The sequence below is a fragment of the Xiphias gladius genome, chromosome 22 (genome assembly GCF_016859285.1).
Source record: "Xiphias gladius isolate SHS-SW01 ecotype Sanya breed wild chromosome 22, ASM1685928v1, whole genome shotgun sequence".
Classification (NCBI taxonomy): Eukaryota; Metazoa; Chordata; class Actinopteri; order Istiophoriformes; family Xiphiidae; genus Xiphias; species Xiphias gladius.
This window is the reverse complement of record NC_053421.1, coordinates 23,951,819-23,970,237: the sequence shown is the minus strand read 5'-3', so window position 1 is coordinate 23,970,237 and position 18,419 is coordinate 23,951,819. Positions and strand designations below refer to the sequence as shown.

Here is an 18,419-nt window from a genome sequence, read left to right as displayed (position 1 = left end):
AAGTTACTTGCTACTTCCAGGGACATCTGAAATGTCTTAATAGTTATATAACCACCCCACACAACTCAAATCTTGACAGTTTTGTGCAGCCATGAAGAGAGAAATGAAATTGAGTAAATGCAGTAATGCCATAGATGTTTCAGTAACCCCAGAAGTCTTTATTGTCTCTTTAAAATCTAAGTACACAATTCTTATAAGTATTAAAAGTTAAATGACCTATTTGTTGCCATTGCTCCTTTTCAAAGTGTATCTTCTTCTAGCCTTACGCGGTTCTGTATTCTGAAAGGTTATGCTGTAAATTTTAATATATAACTTTAGAAATCTTACAGCTAATCTAACAGCTATAGACATTTAGTCAAACATATTCAATGTGTAAATAAATAGGAATGAAAACGTTTTCCTTCCGTCGAATATTTTTGGACGACTGCGATGCCTTCAATTCCCAGAGTGCTTTGCGAAGGCATCCGGGAAAGGGAAGCAAACACAATCAGCTGACTTGACTTTGAGGGTTAAGGCTAGTTGTCACTTAAAATATATATATTTTTAAAATCTTTTCGCGTTGTCACACGTTAGTGAGTGGGCAGCCATGTTACGACCGAAGGCGTTAACGCAGGTTCTCAGCCAAGCGAACACAAACGGAGTCCAAAGCACGCTGTGAGTACGGTTAGCTGGCTAGCAGCATGCTAGCGAGGCGCTACGTGGGGAGTTAGGAGTTCACTTGGTTTTTTGACCATTAAACAGTTTGTCGCCGCAGCAGTTACAACACTGGGCTTTTTGATATACACGTGGAAAATATAAAGACTCTGCTTCATATCGTGACGAACCGACCATAACTCCTCTATAGTTAACCTCAACCACTGGATATTTGACAGTGTTAGCTGTTGGCAGCATGATATACAATATGTAAACATTACACGTTATTTGGAAGTAGTAGTAAAGTCTTAAGTCTGAAAATTAGGGCGTTAACTAAGTAACCTGCGTCTACCAGGTCTTTTGAAAACCTGGAAACAGTGAGGGTTTGTAATTTTTGCTTGAATAATTACTGAAAGTAACTGAAACAATCGATGATCAATATAGTTCCCCATTAATTTTTTTAAATTGACTAATTGTTTCAGCTTTAGTGAAATTATAATGTCAAAATTCACTACCATAAACATATATGTCATTTCAGCAATTTAAACTATTCCTGCATTTCTACAAACGCTTTTATTTTTGTCTTTTAGCATAAATATGGTCTAACTGTCACATGCTTATTTTAACTTGTATCAAATGATTAACGTAATTCAAAAATAATTTACATGTTTGTACATATTTCGGACAGTTTGATATCACTTGATATTCAGTATATACTTTGTTGAGATTGGTAACCTTGTGTTCAGGGGGTCTACATCCCTTATTCCAACTGTAGATATTGCCATTGATGGAGCTTGAGCAAATTCACAGACTGTGCAGTCAGTGGTTAAATCCTGTCACGTGTTAATCTGCTGGATACTGAAACATCCAACTTTACATTTTCACCAGGCTTCTGAATAATGAAGGTTCACTTCTGGCCTACTCTGGGTATGGGGACACTGACGCACGAGTGACAGCCGCCATCGCAAGCAACATCTGGGCAGCCTACGACAAGAACGGCCACCAAGCCTTCAATGAGGACAAACTCAAATTCATCCTAATGGATTGTATGGTAAGAAGTGCAGTTCTTCCAAAACCGGTTGTTCTCCGATGTATGATGAGTGGGGCGCTTTGTCAGTCTCTCTTGTTTTCTCTCTCAGGAGGGAAGAGTGGCCATTACTCGTGTAGCCAACCTACTACTGTGTATGTACGCCAAAGAGACAGTGGGCTTTGGAATGCTTAAAGCAAAGGTGAGAGTTTTAAAACTTGAACAGTAATTGCTGTGCTGGTATTTCATATATTCACTGTCATCTTCTGTTCACGCCAAGCTCATTTGTATATCCGGGGTTTGCTGGCACTTTTCCAGTTTCCTGGTCCCAGCCCCCACCATGTCATGATTAAGTTCATTCGTTTGACATTTTGGGTTATCTAGATGACAAAAGAGAAGGTGCCACCTTCCAGCGCCGGAAGGGTTTTTAATGTACCTTAATTCAGTCACCGAGGTAAGCGACGTAGCTACTGTTCAACATTTACAGTTGGACATTTTTTAACACAGCAGATCAGTTTTTAAACTTTAAATGGGAGAAATGGGGAAAAACAATATGCAGCCACAAGCGAACAGGTTAAACAAAGACATGCGCGTGACAGGTTCTTATAGCACTTCGCAAGCCTCCGAGCTCCAACATATGTTCAATGTAATTAATGTCTTTTCCCATCATTTGATACTGATTGCATGTCACAGAACAGGTTTCAAAGCTCCTGGAAAACTTCAGAATTTATCTTTTTGAGCTATTTTACCTTCAATCTTGACAGTATGTCTTTACACATGCTAACACCTAAATCACATAATTGAGTTGCACAGGTAATGTGCAGGAAGCCCTAGCATTCAAGCTTTTTTTTTTTTTTTTCTTTCAGTATACTATTTCAAACATTGTAGGTGGAATATTTTAGCTAAATTTGGAATGATGAACTAAAAAAAAAAGCAGCATTCACACATGCAGTTTCTTGATGTGGCAGATTTCAGTTAGGTTTTCAAAATGCATGTAGTAGAGAACCTGGCATTGTGGTTTAATGACTCGGTGCCAAGTAGTTTAGTATTCAGTGTTCTTTGAAAAGCACTTGAAGAGGACACAACTGCATTCAGCAATATAACAGAAACATGTACCAGTTTACTGTGCTCCTGTTTGGTCTATAAATCATCATAAATCAGTGAGAATGCCCATTGCTATTTACTAGAGCCCAAGATGATATCCTCAAGTATCTTGTTTTACCAGAAAAAACAGTCCAAAACTCAAAGATATTCAACTTGCTATGATGTAAGAAAAGGAAAAGCAGCACATACTCACATTGGAGAAGCTGAAATGACCAAATGTTTGGCATTTTTGCCTAAAATATTACTTAAACAATGAATTGATTATCAAAATAGTTCCTGATAGCTTTTCTGTCAGTCAACTAATCTATTAATAGACTAATTGTTGCAGCCCTATCCTGTACTGTATGTTGTAGTGTTCATCTTGAAACGATTTAATACCAGTCAGTCACACTGACTCGGCAGTAAATCCGTTTTATAGTAGATTCTCATCGGAGATCACTTTTGGAGGAAGTCTCAGGGTACAGCTTGTACCATATGCTACAATGAGTCACAGTACAGAGGGGTAATGGCTTAAACTATTCCATGCATCCTTCCTCATTCTGAATTTAGCCTTTTTAAACATTTTGTTGTATTTGTTGTGTTTATAGGCAGAGGCACTGGTGCAGTACCTGGAGGAACCATTAACCCAAGTGGCTGCATCATAGTGGAGATGTGTGTGTGTGTGTGTGTGTGTGTTTCTTCTGTCTGGCTGGAAAAGAAAGCATCATATGATCCAGGTCATCTTTGTATTATTATAACCTTCTGTTTGTTCACAAAGTGCATAATGCATATATCTATGTATATCTATATATAGATATACATAGATATATATATATATATAGATATATCTATATATATATGTGTGTATATATATGTGGAAACATGGAAAATAGACAAATGAGGTATGTAATGGTTCTGTGTGTGTGTGTGTGTGTGCGTGCGTGCGTGCGTGCGTGCGTGCGTGCGTGTGTGTTGGGGGGGGCAGGGTGTGTTTGTGAGTGTATTTATAATCATAGTTTTGAAACTAACGGCTTGTATGGGCTTTTATCTCTTTGCCCTGACTTGTGAATCTGTGAATTTAATGATCTGTTCTAAACGTCCACGCAGTTTGTCAGTAGGATGTCTGCGTGTAGAACTGCTGACATGATTCCATTATCAACTGGTCTCGTGGTCGACTTTTGCGCATTTGCAGTTTTAGCTCAACTTGTTTATTACAGTTTTGCAGAAAATTGAACATTTTGAATATACATGGAATGTAAGTATGGAAAGTTTAATAAGAATTTCTGTCTCATAAAATTGCAGTAAAGATTATTTGCTATGTTTAGTTTCAAAACTGTCAAATAAACAATTTTTGGATTAATATTCACAATCTTATTTTTGTGTTTATGCTCGAGACAGAGTGCGTGGGCTTTCATGTGTGGGCACAATGATGGAGAGGGCATTAATGAGTTCAATGTCAAAATGGCAGATTTACCAGGATTAGGTGTGGATGTCGCCATAGTATCAGTATTCTCTGATAGAAATTTAATTTTATCGGCGTTTTTATTGTCAAAGCAGAAACATTATCTTAAGGAAAGCTTGGAAGAATGTCTTTTGAAACTATCTGAAGCAGTTAAGAGGTTGTTTTGTTTTTTTGTTTTGTTTTTTTAAGTCAGTTATGTCATTTTCTAATTCTGAAGCTCATTAACTCTGCATTGTGACAAATTGATTTTTCAAGGACATGATGCTGTTAAGATAATTGTTTTTTTTCCAACAATAATGAGTATTAATTTTTAATTTATTACAGCATGTCTTTTTTTTTTTGCATCCTTAGCTGTGAGATATTTTCCTGTATATTATAACAGGATATGCGTGTTTTATCATGACAGACTGTCAACTCACTCTTAAAAAATCATTTGAATAGTGTAATGTTTGAAAACTAACAAACCTCTTTTTTGCAAAGTGTATGTCAGTGTTTAGAGACAAGTGTGGGCAATAATGTAAGATATTTCAATAACTTAATGGTTAAAATGTAAGACTAAGAGCCTCAAAAAAAGAGTTTAACAGTCTGAGACACAGACAAGTTAACCATGACTGGGCTTAAAAAAAAAAAAAAAGCTTTATTTGGCCCAGAATACAAAATCTAAGACTCTCGACAGTTTCAGGGACCTTGTCCTTTTCTGCAAAGAGAAAAGGGAAGAAGAAGAAAGATATCAGATCGAATGAGTCATGATATCGTGTCTCAAAGTAACAGACACTAAAAAAAAAACTAAAAAAAACCCCTCAAAGTATGTTTCAAGATCCAATGTATTTTGACACAGAATCACTGAAATTATACACATACAATAAATGTACAGAAATTAGTTTTTGTCACCACACATTTTTAGAAACAAGGGGTCAGCCGACAAGAGAACCTAATGAGATCAACAGGCCTGGATATAAAAATAGAATATGAAAAACAGAGCTGGGCTTTATTGGCAGATGGAGGCGGAAATGGTAAGACAGTATGCATGTGTGCACAGTCCTGTAAGTTCATCAGGGATGGTTTCATGGTGTCCATGTTTTGTTATGCTCTCTGCTGTTGAACCGAAGAAGTAACTGATTAAAAATTTGCAAATCAAAGCTCACCTGTTCAGTGTTATAGAATTACCATGTGAACTCTATTTCAGGTTGTATTTTTCTCTTAGTGATGAAGCAAGAAGACTTGCTTTTAGCTCCCTTCATGCCGTCATTTGATTTGTCCACCAGGAGGCACCTGACAGTCCCCGTCAGCCCCCACCTGGTAGTTGCCCTACCTGTCCAACCTGCCCCTGCACTGGCTCCATTACTAAGACACACCTCCATCAGTGCTCCACCACTCCCTGACACAGACCCCGCCTGCTGTACCAGCACAACTTGGATACACATGTATTGCTCAAACACGCCAGCTTTTTATTAACTCAGATAGGGAAGGGTAGTGAAGGGCAGAAAGCAGGTGACTGGCATTCATGTGTCAAAACGTCTTTGCAGCCATTTTCTCTCCTGAAGCCTGAGGATCTGAGAGGCAGGTTGGTTTTGGTGTGAGTGAGTGTCATCTTACATCCCGCGATCAGTCTGTGAGCGCTGGAGACACGGCAGTCAACTGCGGGGCGGCAACGTTGAATGGAAAGAACATGGGGTCAGATGAGGCATACAACTTTGTCTTTAAGGGTGAGTACATGTGTTCTCCTGCTTACATGATTTGACCACCAGGTACATTCCTATGGGATTAAATCCATTCTATAATGTTGATTTGTTGATTTGTCCTTGAAATTATACTTCCTTTTTTATAATCAACTTGGTCATTTCTTGGTAGGAACAGGAAGTTGTGCTGTGTGTCAACAGAATGCAACAAATTATTAGTAATAAACTCCTGAATATAATACACAGTACATAATAATACTTAACATAGGCAGTTTATAGCCTGAAGTTATATCTCTGGATGTCAGTCAGAAAGAGTTGCATTACTACGAAGCTGAGTGATACTGCAATCACATTACCACATTCAGCATGTTGTTTTTGGGAAAGCACAAGCGTAATACAGGTTACTGTTGAAACCAGGATGTGTACTTTCATTCCTGTTTATCTGTAGCATTATTTGCAGAGGAAAAATATAACACATCCTGGAACAACTGGACGTGAAAAACTCTCTGTCGCTCAAACAGTATCACCTTGTGCTGCTCTCTCAATTAACTCTACACTAAACCTACACAGCATAGAAAGCAGTTCTTATATGCAGCTGCTTAAGGTACCAGGTGGCTCTTAGCAGATGTAAGAGAAATCACAGTCATTCAGACAGGGGATTTGGCTCAGGTACGGTGATTTGACATTTTGGAGAAAAAAAAAATGCCATTTTGATAAATGGCACTTGATGGATGGAAGGCACCGTAGGCGGATGGAGAAGTCAAAATAACTGTGTCCAAAACATAAAATGGCACCACTTACTTTATTATGGAGTTCCACTCTAAAATAAAACATGCAGATGGTCATGTCATCGTATTCATACAGCCTGGAATCCCACATAACAATTCTGGATCAAAGGGCTTAGGGGGGGGGGCTCCCTGGTGGCTTCATGGTTAAGGCACATACCACATGTTGATAACATCCCTGATTCAATTCTGGTTGGGGACCTACGTCGCATGTCACACCCCTCTCTCTCTCTCTCCCTCTCACCTTCCACATTTCCTGTCCACTTCTGCACTCTCAACTACCGAATAAAAGCAGAAATGCCAAAATATTACTCTTTGAAAAAAAGGGGACAATTTTACAATCTATACGGAATATAATACCCTCCACCCTTACTTCTCGATTTGGATAAGAAAACATTCCACCCAAAAAATGCTTTGTAAAATATGCCTATATGCAAACTGTTAGATGGGAATATCAATCTGTCCTTTACATATAAGGCTACAGCCAGAGTACAACATTACATTCTTCCTGGTATAAAGCTGCATTGTGCCTGTGTTGGACAAAGAAGTGACAAAATAAAAAACACCCCATAGAAAATAATCTCAGTAACTTTAATGCATTAAAGGAACATGTTTACATTTAGAGAATAAAAACTTTGTCGTTTTCCTGTCGACAGTTAGATGAAAAGATGGATACCATTGCCACGTCCGTACCATTGTCAGGGTCATTTTAAAGCTACATCCAGCAGCCAGTTAGCTTAGCTTAGCATAAAGACTGGAAACAGGGGAAAACCGCTAGCCTGGTTCTGTCCAAAGTTAATAAAGTCTGCCTCGCAGCACCTCTAAGGCTCGCTAATTAACACATTATATATACATTTTTTGTGATCAGTACAAAAACTGAAGCGTAAAAGCGACAAATTGTTTTTTTCCGAGGGGTTATGTGTGGGAGAAACCTCAGAAGGAGCAACAGAGGAGGGATCCCTCCTACAGCCTGTTAACTGTGACTACTCTAATAAACCGATTGCTGTCATTGAATAAACATACTCACTGTTGCAGTGCTCCTCACAGTGTGTGCAACAGTATCTCAAAAGCACTCTGTGTGCAGGATTTCATTTCACCAAGTGATTCACTGATAGCATAGCAAAACTAATCAGTACAATCAGATTATGTAACGTTTGCTTGGAATGTAAACCTGCATACTCTCATCCCTCCATTTAGTGTACATGGGCACACTGTGGAAAAACACTGCAAAGCTGGATTTTTAATTTCGCCAAAAGTCTTTGCACTGTTGCATAAAATTTGGTCGCCAGGTATTTAAAGCTTACTTTCAAACTAATACACATATGCCCTTGTACAACAATGCAAATTTTAGAAAATTTGTTTTAATATTGACCATTAATGAATATGTAGCTTGTCAGAATGAAAACTTGGTCAGTTGAATGTAGGCCTAAATAATTCTAAGTTTCCGCAAAGGAATTCCGGGGCTGTAACCAGTGGCAGTGCTGCGTACGGTACAGTAGTTACATTTCCAGTTCTCAAGGTCATGAAAACAAACATAAGGAAAATTCAATCCTCAGTGCAACGCATCAATTTCATCCAACCTTCTTCAGAACTCACAAACCAGGCCCTCCAAGAGCTTGAAGGCCTCTTGTCTTGCATCGCCATAGAGACCAGGGGTATTGTTTGCATAAGAAGTTACTCAGTAGTAGAAGAGAAGAGGAGGAAAACAGGCATTATCAACTGACCCACTGGAGGAAAAAAAAAACAAAAAGGCAGTGCAGTGATGTGGTTTCAGAGTGAAAAATTACCTAAAACACACCAAAGTAGAGCAACTTGTAAAACATTCTATGCCATGACCTCAAATTTCAGGTTAAACATACTGTAAGTCAAGACCTGGGGGCAAGTTATTTGTGCTTTAAGAGTGCACCTTTATGGGAATCGACAGGTGTGTGGGGAAAAAAGTGCCAACATTTTTTTTTTTTTTTTTTTTAGCCATGGTTCTATTAGTAGTGAATAGTGAACAGGTGTAAACGCCAGCTGAAGTTTATTCGTAGCCTCGGAAGCAGTGGTTGATAAAACCTGCCACAAGGTCAGTTTTAGTAACTGTTCAGATGTCCATACTCTTCACCAGTGGTGGAAGAAGTATTCAGCTGTTTTACTTAAGTAAAAGTAATAACAGCACAATGTAAACATACTCCAAGTCCTGCATTCAAAATCTCACTTAAGTAAAAGTGCACAAGTATTAGACGCAAAATGTACGTTGAGTACTTTGTATCAAAAAAAACTTTATGATCCATATTTATCATATACAGAACATACTGTATTATTGGAATAGCATTACTGATTATTAATGTAAGCAGCATTTTAATGTTGTATTTTAATCTCTAAAAAAAGCAGTACAAGTTCCCCTCAACTGTTGTTGTTGAAAGGGTCTGAGCCATGTTTCCACTATCTCTAGAAAGACTATGTTATTGTGACTTAGCCCAGTTCAAGTGCTGTGAATCTAAACAGGTAAATCTTTGTTATTGTGTGTTGATAAAAGTTGTTTAAACCCACATAATTTTGAGTTTTATATTAACTCTAAACAGTGGGAATCTAGAAATGAACTCCTATTCACTTAAAATCAGCTGGGTATACTGTCACTTTCACATTTTCAATCAGATAGTATACAAGAGAGCCGTTGAATGACATGTCACACAAGACAAGCTGTTACTCCTCTAATTGTTGTCGATTGGTGGTTGATGGTAATTATGACCGAATTGAAGTTATTCTTCTTTAAATAAAGTGACCCCAGTTACTGGGGAAACAGAGCTATTGGCTCTCTTGCCAAGAATCAGATGAGAAGATCAATACCACTCTCATGACTGTACGCTGAATATGATGCTAGCTCTAACATCCTAGAGCTAGCATGGTGATTAGCTTAGCATAGTTTAGCTAAGCTGTAAGTAAAAAAAAAACAAAAAAACAATCTGCCCACCGGAACCAGTAAAACTCACCGATTAACATAGAATATTTTGTTTTTTTTCCCATAAAAATGTAAAAACAACATTTGTGGTTTTAGCATGGGAGAAAGATGGAAACAGCCAGTCAGGCTGAGTCCAAATATTTACCTCTACTTTTTAGGACGGAGACAGGCTAGCTTTCTGTCTCAATGCTAAGATATAGTAATTGCCTGTTGACTGTAGCCTCATATTTAACGCATGGGCGTGAGGGCGTCAGCGAAATATGTGACTATTAATTTAACTCCCATAACACCTTAAATCCATATTTAATGGCTGTGGAAATGTCATAAGGACTTGGATTATATCTCAGCATTCTTGAGCTCACACACCTCGGCAATAAGCCGTGACTGTGTCTTAACGGAATGTGTCGAGATCCCTGTGTTTTCACAGTGTGGTCATACTTTTTTTATCTGTGCCGATTAAGCCAAACCTTTTTTCTCTCTCTGATTCATCTGCTAACAACTGAAACCCAAACATTAGTCACTGAAATGCACAGAGGGGGTGTCTGTGTCAGTTCTTGTCCTGTTTACCCCGAAGGTAGGTTCCTCTGACCAAGATATAAGGAAGTAGCAGCTTAACTTGTTCCACCTGATTGGGAATCACCTTGCGGTATGTTCTTAGAGACAGCTTTATTTTCCGAAACAAAGGTTCACTTGTGAGAGGTTTTTACTTCAAAGGTTTTCAGTTTTCCAGAGGAGGAAGCGTGTGTCTTATCTGAACAGTTGACAATTGTCGAAGGAAATACAAAATACAGCACATTTGTCCTTTAGTTTTGGTAAAATACATTTCTTTAATATTAATCAGTCATGCCAAGAGTTAAGTACACTGCACAAAGATTTAAAATCGCTGTGCTACATGGCCTCAGCTATAAATGAAAACAGTGCTCTTAGCCAATTTTCGGAAAATTAAAAGTGAAAACTTCAAACTTTCCAATATAAAGTCCTCCACTGCTGAATCCACATCTCTGCCCCAATTAACAAACGTTTCAATCCTGCCTGTGCTTTTCTTCCTGAATTTTGTAACCCTCACTTCCTACTGTCTAAATTAAAAAAAATAAACAGACCAAGCAGTGAATTCTACAAGTGGCCTCTCCTCCAGTGTATGCTGACACAGCCTAAAGCCTCACAAGATCCTCAGTATGATAAATAGGTCACATGTATGGATGGCTGTCATATTAACTCTTTACTAATCAATAATGTGGTGTTTTTTTGTTAAAGGCCAAAATCCCTCATTGTTCTCAAGTATTTTCAACATCTCCTCTCTGCATCCCTGAGTTAAAATAAAAAAGCCTATTTACGATGAGGGTGTGGTGCTGTTTATAAAACAGTACACTATCTCCCTAATGGTATAATTAGCCCCAGTCTCAGACAGCAACAACTGCGGATTTATGGGGCAACCAAAGAAGACACACCTAGACTAAAAGCTTCAGTTAAGACAGGCTGCAAAGGATGAAGTGGACAGGATTGGCTCATATTAGGCTCTGGGGACATCTGTTTTGTCTCCTTTGTCTAAGACATACCGGGGTTAGTTTTGCAACAAACAACCCCAAACCCAAAACATGGAACCCGAATTAAAACGCCTCTGCGGTTTGTGTCCTCTCCAGTGGTTCTGGTTGGTGAATCTGGTGTAGGAAAGAGCAACCTGTTGTCCCGCTTCACCAAAAACGAGTTCAACCATGACACTCGTACAACCATCGGGGTGGAGTTCAGCACACGGACAGTGCAGCTCAGCGGCGTCACCATTAAGGCCCAGATCTGGGACACGGCCGGGCTGGAGCGATACCGGGCCATCACTTCTGCGTGAGTGCCAAGACCCATCACAGCTTTTATTGATATAGATATTTTATTATATTTATATTTTTTATTTTATTTTATGATATTACACCAATATTACCTTTTTGGTGTGCTCACAACAAGCTGTGTCTACTATTTGCAGTTCAGTTACTGATTTCCTACATTTCCTGAAAGAACATTTGGTGACCCAAAGATATGAATCATAACCTTGGTATTTTTTCAGTCCAAGGAGCGCCAATGGGCATGTACAGCAGCACTGAGGCCCTTATTAAACATGCAACATGTATTGCAGTTGTATTATGTAATAATTTTACTGTCTGAAAAGGGATGGAAATCTGTTCCAGGGTGATTTTGAGCTGTATTAATGTTGAACATTGGTAGAAAATTGTATTTTTTCTGCCATTTTTCTGCATTATGGCTGTGTTGGATGTACAGGCTAGGAAAAAAACTCTTAGGAAAAGAATTTAAGTAACTGTAATAAATTAAAAGAACATGTTGACATTTAGGGAGATACGCTTATTTGCTTTCCTACCAAGCATTAGATGAGAAGGCTGATACAATTCTCATGCCTGTGTGCTAAATATGAAGCAGAGTAGGGATTTCTGGCACAACTCCACCCACCTCCAGGGTGCGTGGAGAAGGCAAAAAAGTCTGAAGGGGTCAAAACTCTGGAGCCACTAATGTAAAGAATAAATTTTATCGTGAGACCTACATGTTTCAGCTTGAGGCCACAGGAAGGCCTGGAGATCTGAACTCAGCGGCGAATATGAAGCCACAGCCAGCAGCCGGTTAGCTCAGTTTAGCGTATAGCCTCGAAACAGGGGGGAAACGGCTAGCCTGGCTCTGTCCACCTACCAGCATCTCTAAAGCTCACTAATTAACCACCTCACTCATTTAATCTTGTTTGTTTAATTCGTACAAAAACTTAACTGTAAAAACAACGTTTTACAGGGAGTTATGTGCCAGGCTAGCCCTTCCCCTAAAGTTTCTAGTATTTATGCCATGCTAAAAATCTGCTGGCCGTATTTCTGAAAAAAATTATTCCTTTAAGTAAGTAACAACACAATTGCAAACATTAAGTGCACCCATCATGGGTAAATCTAGAAAACTGTGTTTGTGGCAACTAATTTAAGTAACTAAACCTCATTGAGTCTCAGTGGAGATAGGATGATGATTCACATTGCATTATTCCTTTGAATGAATCAGCAGCTTTCAGTAGGTTGTGTATTTCCCCTGTGTGTTATTAACTAGTACTGAAGAGACATAAGTAGACGCCGTGCTATGAGATGAACTGTTTTTAAAAATTGCATTTCCCGTTTCAAACATGCACACATTTTAACCAGGCACACAAAATCAACATTTTATGCTCCATAGTTGGTTGTCGGCATCTTAAGGCAGTGCAGTTATCAGCCAGGACAAGCACTGATCCTCCCACATTACCTGAAAAACAACCAGCACATTCCCCTCTCCTCTCAGTTTCTAACTGGCACGCTTGGTTTCCAAAATCCAATGGGTTAGAGCAGTGACATTTATTTAAACACTCAGCCTTCTCTGTTCTATCTGAGGGTGCTCCTGATTCATTCTTTTTTTAATTAAACAAGGAGGATTTACAGTGTGGAAACTCATTTTGAAACAATAGAGCCATGTCAATTTTATTTTTAAGACATGGAAAAAATCTGAGGGCATGCTACACCGCTTCTTTCGGAGGGAAGCCTCATTTCCATTGGTGAGACTTTCGCACACCGCTGGATTAGCCCTTTTCTGACTGCTTGGCTTTTTGAGTAATTACTTACCGACTAGTATGCAAATTCTCACTCTCATGGAATTTCCCATTTGTGCAGTAACAAGCAGCTAAAACCTATTAAAGTGGAATTAATTATGCTGCTGGAACAGTGGAGCAGAAATGTAATTGTGAAGGATGTATTGATTGGTTCATGACATGACTTCAGAGCAATCGTCAGTCATTCAAGTTTTTTTCAATCGACGGGGAGAAAATGCTTTTTCTCAATGAAGATAAGACAGTGCCTATAGCAGCTATATAATATATATATATACATTTTTTAAACGTTATTTTTAATAGCATTGAATCAGATGACTTGGGGTCGCTGTTAGTGATGAACTTATCACCTGACTGCAGCTCCTCTCATCTCTGCAGAGCTTTATGGCATCTTTTAGCGCATTGTTTTGGCCCACAGCTTTACTGCTTTGGTTCCCTTGTCACTGCTCTCATAATGTTGTTTTTGGCCACGGCAGCTTTGAACCCACTTTTGCAAATGCCCCCCCCCCCCCGGTGACCAAAAAAAAGCAGGTTTAAGCGTGAGTGTGTTGTTTAAACAATTCCCTTCTTGTTATATCACCTTATTATAACCATACAAGCAGCTCCACAACATGCAAATAAGACACATAAGGAGTTACTGTAAGTCATTCTCCTCCAAACAGATATTACAGAGGTGCTGTTGGAGCCATGCTGGTCTATGACGTCACCAAACACCTCACCTATGAGAGTGTGGAGCGCTGGCTGAAGGAGCTGTACGACCACGCTGACCCCCATGTTGTGGTCATGCTGGTGGGCAACAAAACTGACCTGGAGTCAGAGAGATCTGTGCCAACAGAGGAGGCCAAAGACTTTGCAGGTTTGCACGGGAATTGTATATTGATTGTTCATAATTAGTTTACGAAAACTGAATTTATTAAAATGGAAATGAGTCCGCTCACCACACTGTATTCATAGATTCTTCACGGTGACGAAAATGACTGTCACTTCTTACTTGTTGATTGTAATCGTTGATTAATGATACATTATGTGATGTTTTTACAGGGCCCAGTTTCTTTGAGGATTTTATATCGGAAAATAAGCAGTGACATTTTGCGATTTAGGACACTGCGACATAGCTTTAAAGTGACACTATAGCAAGAAAATGACTGCAAATGTTAACTTAATAAATAACATATATAAAATAACTGACATAGCTTATTTGTATTATCCAGAAAAGAAAGGTATTTTGTTCGTGGAGACCTCGGCCTTGGAGTCAACTAACGTGGAAGCAGCGTTCAACAATGTTCTAGCAGGTAATTCATTTTAATGTATTCAACTTTTGTCTACTTTGCTAATGGCCTTTATGCAAAGGTGGGTTCCTTTAAAGTTGCCATGTCTCCCCTCTCAAAGAACTTATTAATGATTCGGGCTGGATACACACATTTTCCCATAGAAATTCTGGGATAAACCTCCACCTGTGAATTTAGCCTGGCATAGCCAGACCTCCATCTCCTCAGCTCATGGAGGTTAAGAGTACCTACGTCTCCGTCAGAAAAGGTTTCAGAATAACATGACCTTTGGTAGTTGTGAGGCAGCTTTTTGATTGAATGCTTTGGGAGTAAACACTTCTGGTTGGTTTTTAGTGGGAAATGAACAACTTCACCTTAGTGTGTTTATTTTGTTGAAAGTGTTGCTGTCCTTTACTTTGAACTTTTCTTGACATCCGGAATGAGATGTCAAGTGGCATATTTGTTTCACTACTAAAGGGGTTATGCTACTTTTTCCTGTCAAAGTATGTGAAGACTGTAGATTTTCTCTATGCTAGCGGATAATATATATATATATATATATATATATATGACCTTTTCTTGCATCAGAGATTCACAGGAAAGTGAACAGTAAGGAAGTGGTTCGAGGCTCCATCAATGCCGTGTCCCTGAACAGCTCCAAAGCAGAAAACACAGAGGAGAATAAGCCCTGCTGCAGGAACATCTGATCACATCATCCTTTAGAAGCCCAGGGGGGCCGTGGTGGGTGGCAGGTGAACTCCTCCTTCACCCACAACCCTGTGCTAGAGCTTGACAAGAGGCAGGCAACATAGCAGTGGTGGGTACCAATATTAACGGTCCTGGCTTAAGTGATGCCACTCTGAAATGACTGATTTACAAGTTGTACAAGCAGCACGGTGGCAGGGTGTATTCAAAAGATGATCGATGAATGTCAATGAATGTAGCTGGAAACCAGTATCAGTCTTTTGAGAGTCCTTGCTGACCACTGAACATACAGTATGTGAAAGCTTAACTGTGTTACCTGTAAGATATTATATTTATAATCCATGCAGAAACCTGGAAAAATCAGGGTATGTGTAATGTTTTAAGAGTAAATGCCACTTGACTGTTTTATGTTTTGTTCAAATCAACGACTTGGTTGGTGGAAAATATTTTATGTACTGACTGTGACTCTTGCTGCCATTGATGTGCCTGAGCTCAAGCTGATGATCTGTGATGAGACTGAATGCATTTCTGTTGAGACATAAATGATTAATGGAGACAGTTAGCCTGATGCGTGTCATGTGTGTCTTACAACAATAACATTTTCAAGTAATTAAAAATACCAGGTTAGCAGGGTTTACCACCTCGGCAGTTACTCAGTTCAAATGAAATGCTAGTTGTCGATCACAACACCAAACACTACAAAATTGAAAAATGATTTCCTGTGGTGAGCTCAAATCTCTGGAAAACACTCTATTGTTTTATGAGTCAAAGTGATAAAGTTTATTTAGCCACGGTCTGTTTCTGACCCAGGCCTCTCTCAAACTGTTTGAGGCTTAGATGCCTCATAACCTGGTTCATAACCTTACAGGAACTCCATAATGAGGTCTGGAAATCCTGGAGACCTCAACATTAAAAAATATGAAGATGCAAAGATGTAGAAGACGTTCTGAGATAAAACGGAAATCATTTTTAGATGCACAGTAGCAAATCCACCGGAAATAATAAGTCAGAGGTGGGAAACCTTTTCATGCATGATATCTTCTTTTTCCTCTGCATGGGCTGAGATAATTAACTGACCCAATTAATGTTGACTAACCCTGCCAGAAAGATGCGTGCAGTGAATGAGTACACTGACCTCTTAAAAGAGGTGGGGTGATATGACAAAAAAGATGCTTCCTTCCTGCGTCAAAGTGAATGACAGTGAAACCAAACCAGCCGTCACTTTTATGAGACGTGAGTGGATGACCTGATAAAAGAAGGGAGCAAACAAGAGTTGAACCAGTAATGGCCTTTAATCAAACACTGGATATCAGCTGGTCTGTGTTATCCGTGTCTGATATAAGGAAAGTTCCTGCCTGACCACGAAAACATGGAAACAGTGTGTAAAAACCATACCATATAGCTCCCTGCCTGGCCCTACCCGCGGATACAGCCCATAGGAGTGTATCAGCAGTAAGCCGATACCTTTGTGGGCCCTGGGCTCGTTTTTTACAGGACAGTGTCGTAATAGCAGTAAAATTGTATTTTATTGATGTGTTCAGACATTGACTCATTAAATACTTAAGGTTGTGTCAGGGACTTTCCCACTCTGCCAAGTGTTTAATAGTGAGAAATACCGATAAATGTATATCATTACTGTTTAGACTATGTATTATTATTTTGTTTTTACTCTATAATGTAGTTTTAATGCATAGAAAGGTTTATCAGGATTATAAATATGGTACATTTGTTCCTATCTCATGCATGTATATCCCACATTTCAAGATCTGTATCTTAGAATCTAACATTTCTTTTCATGTAATAAAGATGATGGAGTGACAATATTTTTGTCTAAATAGGCTAAGTATAAACTGAACTTTGTGAGTCACCTTGTGTGGTTTAAGCATTGACTTTAAATATGTGTGAGTAGGGGAGAACGATTTCAAAGTCTGTGGTATTTTATACCTTGTTAACCTGCTTTCAATGTTTGGGATGTACCAAATCCATACCAGCAAATTCCTCAACCAAAAACCAAACTTCACTGTATTCAGTGCCACTTCGAGTATAGATCTGGACACACTGAAACTAAGTCAGAAACGACAAAACCTTCTGTAGTTAGGTGTCAGATGCCTACATTGGGTAGCTTGTATCCTGTTTTCTCTGCGTCTTTGCTGCAAATTCTGTTCTCTCAACAAAGACTTACAGTATTTAAACACAGGTTGCATGAAAAATATAAAAGAACGCAATATTTCAACTTGAAATGGTTAAATTTTCATTCAACACTGGCACAAAATGTTTGCTCACAGGGAACTGGGGATGGTATCATCCTTGAAAAAAAGAGATCTAACATCAATCAGTGGGAGTCCCTGTATCTTATTTTGAGATCCACTAAAGAAAACTATTTGTAAAAAATAAGGGTTAATCAAATCTAGAAGGCTGATTTTGATTAACCCTTTTTTTTTTGACACTGGCTTTGGTCTGTTCTTGTTTGGGATCCCACTGACCCCAGTGATGCATGTGTAAACGTAATGACTGCAAAATCATTATTGTAGAAAGTTATTAAAACCTCTGGTTTTCCCCAAACTTTTGCACATTTGATGACGAGAGCCGAGGTCCCGCCTCACATCCACTTTACCCCTTATCCTGGTGCAGAAAGTTACGTGGGTGTGGGGCAGGATATCAAATCTTCTGGGCCGCTCTTTGGTCAACACTGTGGCAGCGAAGGGGTTTAGCCTGGGCTCCTCCGGTTTCCTCCCGCATTTCTCTTTAATTTGTTTCAGTGAATTGTTACAATAAAGTGGTCTGCTTAAATTTCTGTTGTGAGATGCGTGTTTTCTTATCAACTGTCCGTGCAAGACTGAAAATCTGCTGGTTAGGTTTCACGTTGGTCAGCACTGTCGTGTAGAAAGTCCATTGGGTTAGGGTAAGAAAGGGCAAAGATGCTGGTCGCCGGTTAATTTTCAATAGCAGACAACTGTCATCAGTTCAAAGTCTTGTTTATAGGCAATTCTCATAAATTTGGGCAAAGTCACTCAGTCACCGAGTGTATTTGTTGTGTTATTAAACTGTGCCCGGGGTCTCCACGAACCCCAAACTGAACATCAGCCTTGAAATTCGCAGTATGACCTCTTCTACCTGGGGAGCTCTATACTGCGTTTAATCCCCGGAACTGTCCTGGTAGAGGCTGCGGTGACACTTGTCGCAGCGAGCGACACGGATTCACGGCACCATCGTTTCGCCAGCTGGG

At 39.2% G+C, this 18,419-nt stretch overlaps 2 protein-coding genes across 2 annotated transcripts; both read left to right on the top strand.

The window, feature by feature from the left end:
- The first annotated feature begins 430 nt into the window (after positions 1 to 430).
- Positions 431 to 4,105, top strand: lamtor2 (late endosomal/lysosomal adaptor, MAPK and MTOR activator 2). The gene is made up of 4 exons (XM_040116842.1): positions 431 to 654; positions 1,522 to 1,684; positions 1,773 to 1,862; positions 3,352 to 4,105. The coding sequence occupies exons 1-4, from the start codon at positions 587 to 589 to the stop codon at positions 3,406 to 3,408; spliced, it is 378 nt and encodes a 125-aa protein (XP_039972776.1). The 5' UTR covers positions 431 to 586; the 3' UTR covers positions 3,409 to 4,105.
- Positions 4,106 to 5,595: 1,490 nt separating this feature from the next.
- Positions 5,596 to 17,957, top strand: rab25b (RAB25, member RAS oncogene family b). The gene is made up of 5 exons (XM_040118799.1): positions 5,596 to 5,911; positions 11,254 to 11,449; positions 13,883 to 14,076; positions 14,432 to 14,512; positions 15,077 to 17,957. The coding sequence occupies exons 1-5, from the start codon at positions 5,875 to 5,877 to the stop codon at positions 15,193 to 15,195; spliced, it is 627 nt and encodes a 208-aa protein (XP_039974733.1). The 5' UTR covers positions 5,596 to 5,874; the 3' UTR covers positions 15,196 to 17,957.
- The last annotated feature ends 462 nt before the right edge of the window (positions 17,958 to 18,419 follow it).

Bases quoted from the DNA above. Each gene is read 5' to 3' on its own strand.
- rab25b (XM_040118799.1), top strand. From the start codon at position 5,875: ATGGGGTCAGATGAGGCATACAACTTTGTCTTTAAGG. The intron at 5,912-11,253 runs GTGAGTACATGT...TGTCCTCTCCAG, and splicing joins ATACAACTTTGTCTTTAAGG to TGGTTCTGGTTGGTGAATCT. The intron at 11,450-13,882 runs GTGAGTGCCAAG...TCCTCCAAACAG, and splicing joins TACCGGGCCATCACTTCTGC to ATATTACAGAGGTGCTGTTG.
- lamtor2 (XM_040116842.1), top strand. From the start codon at position 587: ATGTTACGACCGAAGGCGTTAACGCAGGTTCTCAGCCAAGCGAACACA. The intron at 1,685-1,772 runs GTAAGAAGTGCA...TTTCTCTCTCAG, and splicing joins TCATCCTAATGGATTGTATG to GAGGGAAGAGTGGCCATTAC. The intron at 1,863-3,351 runs GTGAGAGTTTTA...TTGTGTTTATAG, and splicing joins TTGGAATGCTTAAAGCAAAG to GCAGAGGCACTGGTGCAGTA.